Below are 20164 nucleotides of genomic sequence, written 5' to 3' on the forward strand. Positions count from 1 at the left end.
TATGTTCAGCTCCAATCATGGTTCACATTTCAGCAGAGAAACTCTGGGAGTCTGTTCCCTCTCCCTGTGCCTGCTCTTGCTTTTCCAAAGCATGTCAATCCCCAGCTTTTTTTTCCCCACATGAACACGTTCTCTCTGCCGCAGTTTCCTGGGAGGGACATGAGAATACCAGCACTGCTTTACCTCAGAGGGGCACCATGAGCCCAAGTATACAAAATACATATGTCCCACATATTACAGTGAAAGGATCTATAAATGTTGAAGGCAGATGAAAGTTTTTCATCCTCCTACAAAATCTTAGCAAACGCTGCCCACACTTATCTCTGTCCTCACACCTCTCCCTCTGCTTTCATCCTCTTTTAAACCTGCTTTCCTTGCTAGCTCAGTTTCATTTAGCACAAGGAACATAATGCTTTACATGTGTGGAAGTGCCCTTTAGGACCCTGCAGAATCAAACACCAGTGAATATAAAATAATGTATTATATTTCCAATTTATATTTGGATAAACAAATGATTTCTCAGCACAGCTTTTGGAAATGGCTCTCATGCTCCATGACACGAGTTCATTGGTGTCCACAGTAGCATTAGCCAGTCACAAGGAAGCCTTAAAGGAAGCACATTACCAGGACTGCTTACTGCTTCCCCCCCAGTTTGGAGCTTAGGGCTCCTCTGGAGCAGTGGGACTGCCCTGCCTGACCACCAGCAGAGGATAGGGCCCAGCACTGCCTAAGACCCCACTGACCATTTGTGACAGCACAGTGGCTGCTGTGTCTGTCTGCAGGACTTAACAGGGGTCTGTAAGAAAGATGAGGACAGGCTTTTCAGCAGGGCCTGTAGTGACAGGACAAGGGGGTATGGCTTTAAACTGAAAGAAGGGAGATTAGACTAGGTATTAGGAAAAGATTTATACAATGAGGTGCTGAGGCCCTGGCACAGGTTGCCCAGAGAAGCAGTGTTCAAGATCAGGCTGGACAGGGCTTGGAGCAACCCAGTCTAATGGAAGGTGTCCCTGCCCATGGCAGAGGGTGGGACTGGATGGGCTTTAAGGTCCCTTCCAACCCAAACCACTCTAGGATTTTATTTTGCCTCTAATCACTGCCCAGTAGCTTTAACGTAAATACAAAAAACCCTCTTAAGACCCCGTTTAAAATGCAGCTGCAAATGGCTCCAAGTCCTCTGTGTGTTTAATGTTTCATTATCATGTTTCATACTTTCCTTGTGGTCCTTTGTGGTTTCCTTTAGATTGTAAACCTTCCGGGTAAGGGATGTGTTATCTCTTTGGCAAGATCCTGCCACACCAAGCTGTGTACATGTACAACACCATATAAAAGATTATGCTTTATTGGCCACTGAAGCATTGCTAGTTAATAATCTTTAATGTGGCAGTTATTTATCCAGTCGTAAACAGAACACTGCTGCCAAGCCAAGGTAAATAAACACTATAGAAATCCTTCATCTTTAAAATGAGCCGATTTCTGTCCTGGACATCACAGGCTTTGCAAAAAAAAACCAATCATATTGTTACTGAGCACAAAAGTAGCCATATTTTAAAGCTTTCCTGAAGCAACAATTGTTTCTAGTATTTGCGCTGAGCTTTTCCCAGCCCCCAGGGCAGAAACACAGCCCAAGTTCTCCTCACCCTGCACTACTGTCTGTGGGATGATGACCAAGGAGCCAAGCAATATCTAGAGCCTATGCTGTGTATCCTCTGTGGTATCTCTGTGGATGGAGAGCTGATGTCAGGAAAGGCCCTGAAGGAGTAGGTCCTGTGGAGATGGGATGACCCTGCTCTGGCTCTGAAGAATGGAACAAAAGAGAACAAAGTTGTATGACCAGAACTTTGAAGGACACCATAAAAAAAAACCCAAAAAACCCAAAAAAACCCCCACCACCTTTTCCCTGATTAGGAGTCATTTAGATATTAAAACGCACAACCCTGCATATGCTAATAGGCTTAATTAAGTAAGTAGTCCAACATACATGACTGTATTAATCTGCTTAGATCATGCTATATGTGAAGAAAGATCAGGGGGATAAGATTTGACTTTATATGAGGATAAAAATTTTACCCAGTTAGGAGGAAGACCCAAAAGGACCTCAGAGACAGTTGATGGGCTACTCTCCTCTCCCTCCTCCCAAGCATTCATTGTAAGCTTCTACATAAGATGATGATGATGATGATGATGATTATTATTATTATTATCTGGGCTAACACTATACTATTGTTATTATTCTATCACAGCTAGGGCAATTCCAAATCGCATTTCATAGAATCTGAGAATGGTTTGGGTGGAAGGGACTTTAGAGCTCATCCAGCTCCACCTCCTGCCACGGGCAGGGACACCTTCCACTCGACCAGGTTACTCCAAGCCCTACCCAACCTGGCCTTGAACACTTCCAGGGATGGGGCAGCCAGAACTTCTCTGGGGTACGGGTGCCAGGCCCTCATCGTCCTCTGAGTATAGAATTTTTTCTGAAAATCTAAACAAAACATACTCTTTCAGTTATCTCCCCTTTCCACTCCCCCTTGTATTTCTGCTGCTTCAATAAACCACACTATTCATGAATCTGTGACGGTGGAAGTTCTTATTGAACATTACCAGACTCACAGCGTTGAACATGCTCTGTTTGAGAACCTGTGCTCATGGAAGTTCCTATTTAATACAACCACTTACAGTGTCAAACTGGTTAAAATCAGAGACTAAGCTCAGCTACCCTCACTCTCTTTGATCTCTAATAACCAGCCGGATCACAAGGGGTTTTCTTTTCCACCGAATTTCTATACTCTTATCACACTACCCCAACCACCCCGTCTGCCAACACTGCCCCTCACTGTCACCCACCACCCCTCACAGCTCCTATCACCCTTCTCAGCCTTCATCACCCTTCACACTCCCTCACCTTTGACCTGCACCCCCTCACAGTCCCTCACTGTCACCCCCCACCGCCCCCCGATCCTTCAAAGCTCCCATCGGCCCTCACAGCCGCCCTCACCACCCCTCCATCAGCTCTCACAGCCCCTCACAACCCCTCCGTGGCGCCTTACAGCCTCTCACGCTCCGCGTCACCCCTCGCAGCCGCTCACCCCTCACAGCCCCGCGCGGCCCCGGGGCCGGGGACGCTCCGCGCGTGCCCGCCCGGCCCGGCGGGACCGCGTGCGCGCGCCCGTCCCAGCGCTGCCGCGCCCTGTGCGCAGGCGCGGGGCCGCTCGCGCCCCCGGTCCCGCCGGACGCGGCCCGGAGCGGCGGAGAGCGGTGAGGCGGGGGCGAAGGTGGGGATGAGCGCGGCTCCGGGAGCCGACCGGGGCGGGTGGAGTTCGGTGTTGGGCGGTGACACCTCGGCGGCATCTCCCCGGCGAGCGGCCGGGAGGGACCCGGAGGGGCCGGCCCCGAGACCGGCCTTCGTCGGGCCCCCGTGGCTGGGCCGCGGGTCGCTGGCCGGGCTCGTGTGAGACCGGGCAGCAGCTGCGGGGGAGGCTCGGGCGCGGCCCCAGCGTCCGTGTCTGTCCGTGGGCTCCAGAACGCAGGGCGGAACCTCCGGGGGTGTCGGTGACCGGAGAGCGGGCGCTGTCCCCTGGTCCCTGCGGCGAGCCGGCCGTGGGGGCTCTGGGCTGCGGCTGGGGCCGGTTCGGGGTGTGGGGAGGCTGGACGGTGTTTGTTTAAATGGCTTGTGCGTGCCTCGGGTGCAGGTCAGCGCCGAAGAGGATTCTCTGAGCGCTGGTGACGCTCGCCCCGACAGGCACAGTTTACACCCATTCTGCCAGCCCACCCCGCAAAAAGGCAGTGGATCGTCACAGCTCTCTAAAGCCAGCGCTGGTGTTCTGCAGCCTCTACCTTCCATGGTTTTGAAATTTCTATAATGAAAGTAGAATTTTGTTGTGAGTTTGTTTTCACGTTAGTCTTTCCAGCTCATCCTTCAGTGAAAATTGCTGGAATATTGGGGCTGGCGAAGCATTAGCCACCAAACACCAAATTTAGAGTGCTGGCTAGAACCTGCCAAAATGCTCCTTGGCCTCTCTGGGCCTGTGAACAAGCGAGCAATAGCCGGGTGGATGCAGCATGCTCAGCTCATTCCGGTCCCGGGGCAGCAGGAGGGATGGCACCTCACAGGTGCTGTGTACTTGTGATGAGAGAAAAGTGGGACCTTCTCCTTCGAGCTGTACTATCTCAATCCTTGTATTTTTGTGTTCAAGTCCTACAAGAAGCTGGAGCATCTAAAAGCTTTTCTGGCTTACAGGAAATCCCAGTAGGATTTTCAGAGCGTCCAGGAGTACCCAGAGCACAGAAATAACATGGATCATATCTGGGGCACAGTATTACCAGAACTGGGAAGTCCCTGTTGTTGGAATGTCCTTCTTTCTGTAATCACTAGCTGTTAAACTGTTGCAAAAGACTTCTCCAAGATAGTTACTCAGGAGCAGCAATGATAACTCGAATCCAAGGACTCCAGCAACATTTTATGGTAACTCTTTGCTCCTTCCAAGCAATACGTGATATTTATATCCTTTGTAACGTTCAAGACAGCTGTGGATAGTACTGCACAATAATTATCTGTTGGGAATCCTTGTACTGAATGTCTTTTCTGTCATTAATATTTGAAAGTTTGCAGGTGTTCCTGTAGCCAGAAATTTTAACTCAAAGGAAAACAGCTTTCTCCCTGGGTTTGGTTTGGGTTTGTTTTTTTTTTTTGGGGGGGGGGGATTGGGTTTGTTTTGGGGGGGGGGGGAGGTGGATGGGGTTTGTTTGTTTGAGGTTTTTTGGATTTTTTGCTGTTAATGATTAAGTGCCACCAAGTAAATGTTACTAGCAGGCTGTTTGTGGATCTGTCACATATTTAAGTACCTCTGTTCTTCCCGGCTCATTCCTTTTATTGTGACCTTTGTTTTCTCCCCTTGGTTGTATTTGCTTGTTTGTTCTGTGAACCTGAAATCTTTAAGGGCCTCCATCCTCTGATCCCCCTGTTATTTGAACTGTAAAGAAAAATGGGGGAATAAAGCTATCCCTGTACTAAAATAACTGTCTGTATATTTAAGGCAAGCAAAGGAAACCAGTCCACGCTGCACGTGTGTCTCACCATCTCCAGCACCAAGGTTATTGCAATCTGATAATGCTGCCCTGGCATTTATTTAGGTCGTAAGTGGCTTTGCTGTAGTGCTGAAGCCATATCCAGTCAGTGACAAGCACATTATTGATAACAGACCATAAGTTAGGTCCTTGCTGTTCTTCTGGCTCTGTGGACTCCCCCCTGCCCTCTCTGTTAGGTTGGAGAGGCAGCTGGAACTGCTGCTGTTGGGCTGTGTGGCTGCGTGCTCACAGATAAGTTACCGCTCAAAATAGTTAAACTGTGTTAATGGTCTGAAAGAAAAACAGTTCCTTATATTCTGTCTGTACAGCCTGGAATTGGGACTAGAACCAAAGAACTACAATTTCTCTAAAATTCATTTGGGGATGCCTTTATTTTCAGGTATATTTGCAATAGTCTGACACAATTGCATGGGGTGTGTTGGCAGGTGCAGTGAGTTTTGTCACAGAAGTGGTATTCTTGAGCTATTTCCTGCTTTGGTATTTGACCAGACAGTCACCTGATACAAAAATAGATCTCTTTGCACTATAATTAATGATTGACTGGCTTGGAGTCCACATGTGTTGGTGGGAATATGTGCTGGTGAGGTCCAGTTCTGGACTCAAATGTTTTAAAATCTCTGATGTTAATATATGTGTATCTGTGGTATTCACACTCTTAGGCTTTAACATAACTCATTTGTTCTCCTCCTGCTTTAACTTCTGCAGTTAGGGAACAAGTGCCTGCGCTTTCAGACGTGTTGCAAAAGACCACGAGCTGTTGATTCCCACTGTCTTGGGAAGGAGACTCAGGAGAAATCTAGGAGACTGCGAGTGTCTGTGTTAAGGAGTGTGCTGAATGGTGCTTGGGATGTAGGCAGCTACATCAGCACAGAACCACAGAGTGGTTTGGGTTGGAAGGGCCCTTAAGGCTCATCTCATTCCACCCCCTGCCATGGGCAGGGACACCTTCCACTATCCCAGGGTGCTCCAAGCCCCCTCCAACCTGGCCTTGGACACTTCTAGGGATGGAACAGCCACAGCTCCTCTGGACAACCTGTGCCAGGCCCTCCCCACCCTCAGAGTAAAGAATTTTGTCCCAATATCTAATCTAAACTTATTCTCTGTCCGTTTAAAACCCTTTCTCCCTCTCCTGATTATGTTGTCAAATAAGTGTAACTTTGGTGTGGCTGCCAAAATCCAACACTTCATTAGTTTGTTATGTTTTTATGGGGAAAACAACTTAAAGGAGAAATAATTTGTACACAAAGTTGTTGTAGTGACTGTTTCAGGAAACTTGTGCTGTGTTACTGCCAAATCTGCTAGGGTGACTATCAACCTTTGGAAAAGAAAAATAATGTTCAGATTAGTTTGAATTTTTCTACCTAATAGGACAAAGGCCAGATGCCAACTCTCAGCAAATCAGCTGTTCTAAGCCCATAGTCCACTGCATATCTTCAGAGTATAGTTGGGTTTGTTTCAGAACTGGGGATCTCAACACTGCAGAGCTGCAATTCTAAAATCACTTACCTGTGCAGCAAATACCCATTAGTCCCAGGAAGAGAGACACTTTCCAGAGATTGCCTATTTAATGCAGACTTTGTACATCCTGTATAGAATACGGGGAGCTAAAAGTATTTGTGACACAGCTGCCACAAGTAGTAATCCTGCTTGTGATTTTAGAGACTGAAATGAGTTGTTTATGCTGCAAGCACTTTAGTACTGTGGTTAATTAGCTGTTCTTCTCTTTGGTGAGGATATTTGTCCGCTTGTTTTCTATAGCACAGTTTCAGGTATGAAGGTTGGAAGCTGTGCATGCAGAGACCTTTTTTTTTGAAGGTACGGAGGTCAGTGGTGCACCTGATGCATATCAGTGTTGCCCAGTGCATTGTTTAAAAAACAGTCTAATTTTTACAGATTGTTTTTCCCCTCACAAACAGGCCTAGCAGAAGGGAGTAAGTCATAAGAAGATCTATACAATGACAAGTTCTAAGATGAGGATTAATAAAAGCACTTCAGTCTGGTTGGTGGAGGAGTTTTGGGGCTCTTTTTGCTGAATGTTTTTGTTTTGTAATATCTTCATTCTGTACAGAAAATGTTTCTTTTCTAATCTAGGCCCATGTGGAGACAGGATTCCTGCTCCTGCTTTACATTTCAATATGCCTGTATCCTCCAGGTGAGAGACTTGGAATGCGTTGGCCAGTGCAGTGCCACTGGAGAGAGGAGGAGGTGTGTCAGGTGTGTTAAATCCCTTCAAGTTTGCTCAGAACAAGCACATGGGTACAGAGCACCCTGAAGAGCAAAGCTTCCTGTAAATCCTGTGCCCTGGACCCTGAACTCTATAGCAGGTCCAGTCTCCCAAAGTTCTCTCCCAATAAGACTAGAAAATTAGCAATATACGCTAATAGTAAGATGATAAAGTTGGCAGCTGATATGTTATTATAAATGCCCTTTGATTTTGAAATCACTGTCAAAATAATGCAGGTCTAGTTTGGGATTCCACACTCATCAGCTTTTCACTATGAGGTGCTGTTTCTGTACCTTTGCTGCTGCACAGGAGTGTTTGTTGCTACTCTTATGCTTTTAATAGAGCATAAGTTTAGAAAGATGACAGAAATAAGTACCAAAATAAAGCAATGTGTTGTTCCAGTTCCCTGAACTGGAGCTGTTGGCTGAGCTTAGGTTCTCCTTTACTTGTAAAGTGTAGCTGGTGTCTGAGTATCTCCCCTGTGTAGGGTAATCTACACTTCATTTCAGGAAAGGGTAATCCATGACAGGGCGTACCAGATTACTGAAGTTTTTCTCCTGAGCAATGTCAGAAGAAAGGAGCAAAATCTGTAGGGTTTTGCAGAGCTGGAAGAAAATAGAATTCTGAGTAAAATGTCAGCTTTAATTTTTATATGCTCATCTTACTGTAAATTGAGTTTTGCTTTCCAAGAGAAAACTGTCTACTACTTAGTGTAGACAATAATGAAATAGTCTGAGATCGTAAGATTTTCCTACCCTGTTTTTAGCTGCTGGCTGAAATTATGGGAGCACAGATCTCCCCCGGAATAAACAAGTTGTAGGGATAACTGCTGGCATGAATAAAGTGTACATCTCCATTTACTTACTGCAGGGGCAAGGAGTGTGTGCAGTGATTTCCACATGCTCAGCAAAGATTAAGGATTTGTGTGCTCCATTACACCAGGGTTACTGCTTCATCCACCCATTTCCCAGTTTAGGTACCCCTTAAGCTCTCCAGCACTGCCCATTAAGGCTTTGTGTGTTCATGCATTGCACTGAGTAGGTCTTAAATCACTATAAACATGTCTTATCAGTTAATTTTACAGAAGAGTTAAACTGACATAAGTATCCACACTGATACTTGAACTGTTTTGACTAAATGGTCTTTTTGTTTTGTTTTAAAGATGACTTGGGGAATTGGGACATTGACTGGGTTCCTTAAGAGACTTTAAATGGCACTGTTCATATTTTGAACCTTTTGCAAGAGAGAATGTCCAGCAGTCATCTGTGTGGGTGTATTTTTGCTAAATATTGATATTGTGAGGAAAATTAATTTGAGCATTAGTTTTTAAAAATGGGATATATATTTGTTATATTGTATATATACAACACGTACAGTGCAATGTTTATTTCGTGGATGTGTATATATATCTGAGTGGAAAATATATTTGTATTGGCAAGTTACTGCTGAGACTGATGAACTAATTCTGCTTGCACATCCCTTGAGCATCAAAGGCTTCCCTGGAGCCTGCAGATGAGGCTTCTGGTTCTACCTGGCCCGGCACAGCACATGCATTGTTAACTCCTGCATGGAAAAGGGCTACTATTTTGTGGAACAGATCGATACAAAACCCCACAGTTGCAGTATGATATAGGTCATGGCATGGACAGTGCTGAGGCTGTCCACTGGAGAGTGTGTGGGGCTTTGTAACACTTTGTGTCCCTCTCCACAGAGCAGCAGCTCCCACCCTCCTTCCCAGCGCACAGCGGTCTGAGCCGGGGGTGCCTCTTAGCTTGGTAGGTTATAGTCAGGCTGTGAGGGCTTTGGGACCTGCACTTGCTGCACTTGGAAGTGATGTGTTGAAGCAGCTTGGCCCAGGGTAGAAAATCCGTAGAGAAAACTCCCAGGCACACGGGTGTGACACTTAGTCACAAAAGCTGGATAAGGAATAATCATGTACTGTGGGAACTGCTCAGGCAGTGGGAGGAGCAGGTGAAGGATGTGATGCTCTTCAGTCACTGACTGGCTTTGTCATGCTAATAAATCCATGGAACATTGCCGTGGACTGGGAAAGGCTTCTTGGCAAACATCTCTCCTAGGGATGCCTTTTCCTGGTATCTCAGATTGGGTCTTCTGCTTGTAAAAATCTACCTGTGTTTCCATTCGTGCTGTAAGCTGCTGTTCTGGACCTGAAGAAACTCTAAATGTGTAAGAAGTAAAACATAGCTGCATGTACCTGTAAAGTACATGTTCCTGCACCTTCTGGCTTAGATAAGAAGAAAATGAATAAATCAGTGTTTGACATAAACCAATGCAGACACTGTGTCTAAGAGGAGAACATATCAGCAACAGGTATTTAAATATGTTTTTCTGCCAGTAAATGTAGTGGAAAAGAATCTCAAGGTGATAGATGTCAAACTGACAGCATCCAGTGAGTGCAACAGAGAGGAAAAAGGGATTTGATGTGTGGCTTTGATACCATGTCACGTTTTTCACTGAGCGTCAACACTGTCTTTGGTTCTACATAGTTGACTGTACTCCCAGACAAAGTTATAAACTGAGGTGTTATGGGGAAGATAAAATAGTAAGACTGAAGCTTGTATGTTCAGAGTCAGAGTTTGCTGTTGAAGGGAGACATGTTTGTAGTTATTTCCAATTTTGCAACAAAGAGAAGAAGAAGAATTAGTACAACATGAAAGATTTTTTCAGTCTTATGGTTTGGAAGGACCAGAATGAAAACTCAGACATACAAATACGATCAATACAAATTGTGTTGATTTTTTGCACTACTTTGACAGATATGTTTTTTTAATGGATCATTTTTTAATGCATCATGTAAAATAGTTTTGCAAGTTACGTGCAGTTTTCCTTTGGTCTGGAGGGAAAAAAGGTAGGAATTACCCTCTGTTTAATTTTAATGTTTGTTTGTTGTGTGTTTTTATGATGTAGGCAGGAGGGAAAGTTACTGACTTATGGCTTTGATACCATTTACCTCCAGGATCCTCTTACAATGCTCTGCTCTTTAGCGTTTTTGAACCTTTGTGGAGCCATTAACCATTTCTTTCCTCTTACATTTTTTTCAACAAAAGTGTGTTGTGTTTTTCCCCAGACCTTTCTCTTGTTTGGTTCTGTGTGTTTACCTTGTACCTTTTTGGTATCTTACTGCTCACAGTGTCCACAGGGACTGGACACCAGAAGTGCTTGTGTCATCCCAACCCACAGGTGGGAAGGAGGGAATGCTTTATATTGAAGTGCTTGCAGCTATGAGGTATATTTAAATTAGATATTAGGAAGAAGTTATTTTCTCAGATGGTGGTGAGGGCCTGGCACAGGCTGCCCAGAGAAGCACTGGCTGCCCCATCCCTGGAAGTGTTCAAGGCCAGGTTGGACGAGGCTTGGAGCAGCCTGGGCCAGTGGAAAGTGTCCCTGCCCGTGGCAGGGGTGCTAGCATGAGATGATCTCTAAGATCTCTTCTAACCCAAAGTGTTCCATTATTCTATGGCTTATGCATTCTCCTAAATATAAGCTGCAGTGAGGAACTGCTGCGTGTCTAAATGTGTGTCTGAACTTTAGACTGTAATAAAGTGCACAAAAAATTAATTACAGATAAAGACTGTTTAAGAAGGTGATAGTACATTCCTAAGAAAGAAAATGTGGGATTCTAGGACAAACCCTCTGTTATGGTGCTTCATATGCAGTGGTGATATCCCAAGAGAAATCATCTAAATGCCTAAAAGTATTTGCCCTGCAGAGAGCTCTGATGTCAGGTCTCTATCAGTTACTTGGGAAATTGAGAGGTTTCTAGACTTTGTCCTAAAAGCATATCAAAACCCAGCAGGAAACATCTAATAATCTGCTGTCACACTACAGCTAAACTTGTAATAGAACACTGTCAGGAATTTTATCGTGGTGCCCAGCCTGTGCTGTACAGAGTGCCCAGGGCAGGCACATCACAGAGATCGAACTGCATTTAAGCACATTGAAGCAATCCATCGAGCTCTGTGTACTCTGCTGGAAGGGATCATCGCTCCACAGTGCAGCCACAATGCAGTGCTCCCAAAGACTCTGTGCATGAGATGAGCTGGTTGCTTTCTAATGCTAAATGGAGTGTTTAATTCAAGCTCTGAAACACATCTGCCCCAGGGAGGGGTGGCAAACTGTACAAGTGACAAACTGTGCTTCTGATCTGCAGGTGCAGGGGGAACAGTGATGTCCAGTCTTGTTTCCAGATCCATGCAGCAGAGATGTCAAGGTGTGCTGCTGTGAGTCTGGGCTTGGGAAAGCTGCAGGATGCACTGAAGTACTGGGGGAGGAGAGGGGAGCTTCCTGACAGTTGTCTTTTGTTCTGCAGTCACTGCTACCTTGCTGTGTTGCTTTGTGCTTCTTTCAGACTTCCCTTTAGGAGGCAAACATCTCAGAGGTGATTGAGTATTCCTCAAGGATGGAATTCATCTGCTCATATTTTTGCGGTTCATTTCCTCTTACTGGGAAAAGGACTACTAGCCAGCAGTCTTGAGGAAGCAGTTCTCATTATCTCTTCATGTGCTTTCTGCATGGATTAGTTTAACAAGGTTATGAAAAAGAGTAAATTGGAGTCTTTTCCACGCCTACAACACTGCTCAGAAATTTAAACACCAAATGGTGTGGTGCAGGTCTGGAGGATTACATTGGTCTTGATTTGCAGGGCAGCATAAGGGAATATTTGCTTTCTGTTAGCACCTTATAAAAATGCCCACCAAAATGTTGGTTGTCAGTATCTAACTGTATCTGTAAATAGCAAAGAGCTGAATCCAAGGTGGTGTGATTGCCCATGCACAAGATGAAAAACATCATTTTCAAAATTTGGTAGCTCCTGTTATAGAGCAGCTGCAGTAGATTAAATGAAGTGTCTTAATAAGCTTTTAAAATGTAGCCAGACTTTCAGAACACAAAGTTGCAAGAATACCTAAATGGAATAGGGAACAAGGATCTGATTAATTATAGCTTGGGTTTTTTAGGACACTCTCTTTTGTTTATTAAAAGCAGTATCAAATAATGTAATCTCAGGCTTTAACCAAAGTTGAAATTTATTTTAAAGAAGTTTAGACTGTAAATATTTCACTGTTGTGGACTATTCCATGTATTCTCAATTTGAAAGAAATAATTACCCTCTGCGTTAGTTGTAGTTCAGATATTTCAGTTTGTTAGTTCCTGCATTTTGGAAAGAAAAACAAACAAACCCCTTTAATAATAAAATAATTATTCTAAATTATAAAATTATTGAAGTTGCCCTCAGCCTTGTTATCTTTAGAAAAATTGTAACCTTGTATTCCCCATACAGAAAGTAAGTAATAATTCAAATCTTTTTTTCTGCTGATGTGTTTTTAGACATTTTCAAAGCATTTTTTTTCACAGGCAGTATGGGAATTTGCCTGTCACGCTTGGCTTCACTGCTGTGTATTTTATACAGATTCAGACAGCTTTCAGCAGTCTTCTAAAAGCAGTCCAAAAGACAATGGGAAGAGCTAAGGGAATGAAATGGAAAATGTGGCTAGACTAGCAAGCTAAATATTTCCTGAAAATTCAGTCACTGACTTGAAATCCTGCTGGTTACTGTGGTCCTTGCTTGGGTTTGAATTGTAATGATTGCTTGCCTGCTTCAGAGTTTAAATTTAACCTTGAAAAAGCTTTTGCCTGTGCTGCAGCCATTGTTGGCAGATCCTCAGTACGCATTTTTCTAGTTCTACTTCTCACTCGTGTACTTGCTTTTTTTTTTTTTTTTTATATTACACTTACTCAAAGAGCTCCATTATAAGCTAATAAATCTAACAATCTACAGTTTTGGGGCAGGTACTAAGAAAAAAGCTCTTTCTCCTGGTTCTGTTCTTTTGTGTTAATTCCTGCTTTTTTAAGAAGTCATTCTGATCAGAAAGGATAATGACTGCTTACCCTTAGTACAGAACTTTAAAGCTTTGTGGCTGCTCAGAGCAGCTGTGGCTGCCCCTGGATCCCTGGAAGTGTCCAGGGCCAGGTTGGATGGGGCTTGGAGCAACCTGGGCTAGTGGAAGGCAGGGGGTGGAATGAGAGGGACTTTAAAGTCCCTTCCAACCCAAAACGTTCTGTGATTCCATGGTTGTTATGAATAATGTTTTGGTGGGTTTTTTTTGGTTTGTTTGTTTTTGGGGGTTTTTTTGCTAGTTATTACAATGCCCTTATGATCCTGTGCTAACACGTACTAGACCTCATTTCAGTTCTGTGCAGTTCAGTTGCTCATGTTGTCCCCATCTCCAGTTAGAGGATGTTTATCATAACATGATGCTGACTTCTCTAAAGCAGGAAGGAAAGAGGTTTGCTGCAGTAAGGGTTTGGAAATGAGTCTCTCTGCCTGCCTATAGCCTATATCTTTATACAAACATTCATTCTGAAATGTTTTTTCTCTTCTACCTGCCTTACCTCACTTTTATATGGAGGGGTAAGCAAGGTAGTTTAGGTGAGTATGGGACTTCGTGACACAACTGCACTCTCACACAGCCATCTTCTAGTTTTACTCCCTAACTGAAACTCCAGCCTCCCTCCAAACACAAGTCTGTACTGCCTGCCTGCTTGCTTCCTTGTGCTGGGAGGGATGGGCAGGAGACAGCCCTGACCCCCTGGCTCTTGACTGCTGAGGGTGAGACATCTGTCTCCTCTTCCCAGCAGCCCAAAGTTAAATATTGCTCTTTACACAATTGCCAGAAGAGAGAGAACTTGCCCTATAGGAGGGAGGCAGGAAGATTCAGAAAGAGTTGAGGAGGAGATGAAGGCTGGCTGGAATTTTCCTGAGATTTCTTGGGCTCTTCTCCTTTGGCAAGTAAATCCTCCCTGTTGGAGGCCTGCTGGCTTACAGTAGCTGCTGGCACGGTATCAGGAGCTATGCACCATTGCACTGAAGCACACAAGTTCTGTTGGTTTTGCAGGCACAGTTAAGAGCTGGTCATGCTCTGGCAGCCCTGACGATGCCCAATTGCTTTGCTGTCACTTTTTATTGCAGCATCTAGAGCTGTGAAAAGCATAAGCAGCCAGACCTACTTGCAGACCCCACAGATTTATCCCAGCCAAAATACATATAAAACTGTGAGCTCAGACGAAAACTTCTGGCAGTCTGACTACCATCCTCTAGCCATGGATTTCAGTGAGCTTCAGGAGCACATATTCATCAAATTCATTAGTTTCTGGAATGGGCAGTAATTGCTAGAGTGAAAAATGTGTTTGATGCAGCCTGTAAATATGCCTGTGTATCTTAGAAAATAAGACAAGAGAAGAAAGTTTACAGGGGAAAAAAAAAAGACAGCCAAGATGAATCTGGGCATCTTAGAAGTTGTCTTGTATGATGAATATTTTGCCTAACCCTCCTTAATAAAAACCTAAGCAGCTCCTTAGGGATGATGGCAGAAGGTGGAAGTGTGCTGGAGACTCCAGCAAGCACTAGTGATAGTTTCTAGTGATAGTTTCCATGCTGAAGTCTCCAGGAGCAGAATGGTTCATCTCCCTGTGCTTTTGCTACTGCAAAGTAGGATTAAATTTCTCTTCTACAAAAAGACCTTATTCTAGGATTTGAATTAAAAATAATGAGTGTTTCTGTGATTCCCAGGTGGAGAATTACAGAAAAATGTTAACTTCCCTGGAGCTGACGTTGGCTCTGCGATGGACTGGTGTCCTGCTGTTACTGGATCTCCAGGAAACACACGCTGAGCTCACACTGAGACCCCACAGCTGAACATAAGATATCTCACTTTCAGAACTGGAGCCAGGACAATGTGTTGCCTCCCTTAATTAGAGTCTGAGAATTAGTTTCAGATGTGGAAGAATGCAACAAAAAGAAATGGTGAGCATTTCTGTATCATTCTTACACTTACCATCACATCAAGAAAGATGATCCAAAACCAGTCTTCTTTTTATAAAAAAATCCTGAATTAAATATGGTAGAGAAAAGCCATCCAAAAGTCTTCTCTGAAAGGCTCCTGTATGTTGCTGCCAAACTTTTAAAAGAGGAGTTAAATTTGGGACTTTCAGCATGTGATTCTGAAATACCCAGGTTAGCATTTACTCAGAATCTAAAACTGTCTGGATTAAATATACAGCTGCTTCAGGCAAAATGTTTTATTTACTTTCTTATGGTGAAGCTATGAGGATGAGATCCTATCTTGATGGTATATCTACCTTAGGAGTTTCAAATCATTTTAAAGCACCTGATTTATGGAAGACCATGCTGATAAAAGTCAAGTTCCATGCATTTTTCAGTCCATCAATACAGGAATGCCTAAGGGTTCTTTGGAAGCCTTTCAGTAAATATTTTCATTGACTTAACCTTGCTATATAATGTCTTAATTGGACAAAACAGTTTTATAGGCCTGTTGCATTTTATAGGGGCTGTCTGGCTTTGCAGAGTGTGCAGCGTTCACAGCCGTGTTCCCAGCTTCAGTTCAACACTGTGGGCACATGGGCAGAGGTTCCAGCTCTGGGCAGACCTGCTGCAATAGTGGAATTTATTGTGTGTCCCCTTCTGGCTTTGCACTGACTGATTAAAGCCAGTTTGGATATGGCCTTTAGTGGTCACAGCAACACTCTCTGCTGTGACACAGGTGTGCTGTGAACCTGGAGCCAGCTGGTAGATCAGGTAAACATGGTATGAGGCGCTAGAGGCCAGAACCTGATGATTCAGCTCCTAGTGCTGTCACAAAGATGTCTGTGGCATCTCCAATGGGAGAGCTGTTGTGTGCCTGTGTGACAGGGCATGGCCAGCATCCAGAGCAGCACTTAGAAAATGTAAGTGCTTTAATGAAGGTGTTTGAAGCTGACTTGACCCTGTACTGCAGTCAGGAAGCAGAGTTTTGTCCTGTACAAGTGTCTCTTCTGGTACTAGTAATGATCTGGCTGACTGTACAGCTGCACACAGAGTCGCTGAGGTTGGAAAAGACCTCCAAGATTGAGTCCAACCTTTGACCAATCACCACCTTGTCAACTAGACCACAGCACTAATGTTACATCCAGTCATTTCTTGAACACTTCCAGGGATATTTCTTGAACACTGTTCAGGGACAGTGACTCCACCACCTCCGTGGGCAGCCTAGTCCAATGTCTGACCACCCTTTCCATGAAGAAGTCTTACTTATCCAATGAAAAAGAAAAATTGTACCAGATTAACAAGCTAATCTCAGTGACTGTGTGGTCACACAAGTGCTAGTACCAGCACAAAGAAATTACTGAGAGGACATGGCTGTGGTTAGTAGGAGCACAGTATCTCTTCTCACTGGCTGCACAGTCTCAGAGCAGCATACGCTACTTGTGAGACTGCATCTCTAGTACAAGTTTCACTTATACTTCCCCAGAGAATTGCAAAGAGAGATTGCAAATTGAACATACTTTGCAATATATCTTTTTGCGGTGGGAGTCTTCTGTTCTCTTAAGTGAGATGTTAACGTAAAGGTCCATGCCTCAGCTTGGGCTTTCAGTTAGGGAAATTAATTTTCTGGGGAGATGTCCTCAGGATCAGCCTCTGGGCTGGCCTTTGATCAATTACTGCAGTAGGAGTTACTGACAGAATGGAAGAAAAGTTTGGCTGAAAAATAAAAAGGCATCTTTAACTTTCTTTGCTTTAGAAAACAGTTTTGCCATTGCAGGAACAAGTATGTACATATGTGTGTTCATAAAGAAAATAAGAGATTATCTGTTACTCAAACCTCTGGTTTTCAAATTTCCTTTTGCAGAAAATTCCAAGAGTCCGTCAATGACTAACTAAGGTCTCTGTTCTCATGATTTATGTGATTTGCTTCTCCTGGAGCCATGGATGAATACAGCCGCTTTGTGGACTGGGACAAAATGGATGTAAGTGCCCAGAGCCAGGATACAAAAGAGCTCACCTGCACGGACTTCCACGAGCTCAAGCAGCTGGCCCGGCAGGGCTATTGGGCCAAAAACCACTCTCTGAGAGCCAAAGTGTACCACAAACTCATCAGCAATATCCCATGCCGCACAGTGACCCCGGATGCAAACGTGTACCGGGACATCGTGGTGAAGATCATAGGAAAACGCAGCAGCAGCTCCCTTCCACTGCCGGAGTTCGTGGACAACAGCCTGATCCCCACGTACTGCCTGAACGCCGAGGGCATCGGGGCCGTGAGGAAAATCATTCTGTGCATCTCCAATCAGTTCCCGGACATCTCGTTCTGCCCCGCGCTGCCCTCGGTGATCGCGCTGCTCCTGCACTACAGCAAGGACGAGGCCGAGTGCTTCGAGCAGGTCTGTCGCATCCTGGCTTGCAACGACCCATCCAAGCGGCTCATCGACCAGACCTTCCTGGCCTTCGAGTCCTCCTGCATGACCTTTGGGGACCTGGTGAACAAGTACTGCCAGGCAGCCCACAAGCTGATGGTGGCCGTGTCCGAAGACGTGCTGGAGGTGTATTCGGACTGGCAGCGGTGGCTCTTCGGAGAGCTGCCCATGGCATACATCGCACGGGTCTTCGACGTCTTCCTGGTGGAAGGGTACAAAGTTCTCTATCGTGTCGCACTGGCTCTTCTGAAATTCTTTCATAAAGTCAGAGCTGGGCAGCCCATGGAGTCTGACAGCATCCAGCAGGACATTCGAGCCTTCGTGAGGGACATCGCCAAGTCAGTGTCCCCGGAGAGGCTCCTGGAAAAGGCCTTTGCTATCCGCCTTTTCTCTCGGAAGGAGATCCAACTCCTGCAGATGGCCAACGAGAAGGCTTTGCAGCAGAAGGGCATCACGGTCAAACAGAAAAGGTAGGACTCAGCACAGGTAACCTGAGCAATCTCCCGAGTTTTCCCAGTGTGTGGAGCAGTCAGGCAGCCCTGGGTGACTGGTGGGGAAGCTCCACTGGTGCGTGCTGGTGTCTGCTGATGCATTTTCTCTGCAGGAAAACTCAGCAGCTCCAAACTCAAGCATTGCTGGGATTGTAATGGGAAGTGTAACTGAAGTGTTATGATACAAGAGGAACAGAAGTTTCTTGCAGCATGTTCAGTACTGAATTTATGCAAGTATATATTAATTACAAGTGTTAAATCTCAAAAGTGTGTTTCATAAGCAGGTTTTAAACTAAAAGGCGTTTTAGCAAAGTTGGAAAAAACACTGATAAATTACTTGGAAGAAACACACCCAAATAAATGTGAAAATTGATTCTTAAATATGGTAGTATTTGTATAAAATGTCAATTTGATGCTGCCCAGTACTGTGAATTCAGCAGTTTCTTTAGTGTAAGGCACTCTCACAACTGGAAACATTTTGGCTGACTGAGGAGCTGTTTTAACCGAGCAAGGAAGAAATAAGTCTTATTTACAGGTTACTTTTTAAATTAGACTGCAAGCCTCCTGGAAGTCGAGTGTATAGTACTCACAGGTAGGAGTTAACCTGTTTTGGGACAGGTTCATGTGCTATTAGAAAAAAATAATTTTGAAAGAACCGTGGAAGAGAAGAGTGACTATACGGATCCAAGAAACTGTTCTGGAATCACAAGCTCTTCTCAGAAGTAAGGGGAGGAAGAACCAGCTCTGAAACCAGTGAATGAAATCCTGCTCTGATGTGACAGTAAAAGTCATACTAATAAAAAACTTAGCTGAAAAGCCTCTTGATGGATATAGAAAAGGCAGCAGTGTATTAATCTGAACAAAATTAGCATCTTGGCAAGTGCAAATGTATGTGCAGGTAAGTGGTGCATGTTCTGTTTTTCCAGAGGCCTCTGACAGCAGAAAACTTCTCCCAACTATTTTTGAACTCTTAAGTTTAAGTGTTGGACAGTTTTATGAACTGCCCTGCCCTCTGAAGAGAGGTGACTTCTAAGAGTCCCCTGGGTCAGGGAGTGTGATATCTAGAACCTGATATTCTAGAGGCACAATCTCATTTTCTCTAAATCGCCACTGATGTAGTAGGATCTTCCAGCCAACTGCAGAGTTAGTTAGAGTAGTTGCAAACAGATACCTTTGCATGGCATGGCAATACATACTCAGTACATTTCAGCCTAAAAGATAACATAAATGTTAGCTGAACCTCCCTCATGTGTCTACATACATGTAAAGATCCCCCTGGTCTCTTCCAAGGGTTAATTTTTTAGACTCACAGCTTGGTTTACAATCGGTTTCAGCATTTTCTTGTCAGTCTCAAATATTTCAAGGCCTTTAGCCACTGGATTGCCACACTGGGGACAGTTCATATCATTGTATTTGAGACTTGTAACAAAATATTGACTCCCCCATTGTGTCTTTTCTTCCTGTTAGGAAGTTCAGGAGAGTTGTAATATCCTGAGTATATTCTTTAAAACAGAATGAGAGCTTTAAATAAAAATAAAATTTAAAAAATAATTTAAATCTACCAAAAAAAAAGAAAATATAGATCAACCAACCACAGACACTCCACAAGCTCCGGCTGTGTTAAATGTTGCAGAGAAATTCTCACTCACAACAGTGATACTTTCAAGGCAAAATACAGTAATATACCCAAATAAAGCCAGTAGTTACTTCTATGCCAGCAGAGCTGCTACTGAAAACATTTCATCCTCTCTTGGCTACCTTTGTAAACCCACTGAAATTTCTCAGTGTCCCCAGGTATGGTGCTGCTGGGAGCTTGGCTCTGTTTGGGTCCCAGTTTGGGCAGATGGAAGGGCAGGAGAAGTGAGCAGTTCTCCAGGGCTCCATGGGGTGCCAGTGAGTTCTCTTCTCCAGCTGTGTTTGGCCTGTGCAAGAAGAAGATAATTTATTTTCCCATCACATAACAAAAAAGGGGGAAAATAGAAATAGAAATGTTTTAACCTGTCTGATTGTTTTTTAGTGCTTGGTGACTCAAATCAAACCTTGCTTTGTTTCTCTCCAGGCTTCTTTCACTCACTTTGTCATGGATGTAAGAAGT

At 44.4% G+C, this 20164-nt stretch overlaps 1 protein-coding gene across 10 annotated transcripts in view; it reads left to right on the forward strand.

Annotated features, from left to right (window-relative positions):
- Window positions 1-3174: 3174 nt before the first annotated feature.
- TBC1D24 (TBC1 domain family member 24) overlaps window positions 3175-20164 on the forward strand; it is a 32904-nt gene continuing 15914 nt past the window's right edge. For 2 of the 10 annotated variants that reach the window (XM_032125697.1, XM_032125706.1), the window contains exons 1-3: window positions 3181-3255; window positions 14898-15131; window positions 17014-18048. In XM_032125697.1, coding sequence (XP_031981588.1) covers window positions 17090-18048 — 959 coding nt within the window. In that variant the 5' untranslated portion in view covers window positions 3181-3255; window positions 14898-15131; window positions 17014-17089. Of the gene's footprint in view, window positions 3256-3349; window positions 4463-7176; window positions 7238-9020; window positions 9085-11480; window positions 11551-14897; window positions 15132-17013; window positions 18049-20164 lie in introns of those variants that run through there. The other 8 variants (XM_032125700.1, XM_032125698.1, XM_032125699.1 and 5 more) reach the window with 8 other exon arrangements.

This window comes from Corvus moneduloides, chromosome 16 (assembly GCF_009650955.1).
Source record: "Corvus moneduloides isolate bCorMon1 chromosome 16, bCorMon1.pri, whole genome shotgun sequence".
Lineage (NCBI taxonomy): Eukaryota > Metazoa > Chordata > Aves > Passeriformes > Corvidae > Corvus > Corvus moneduloides.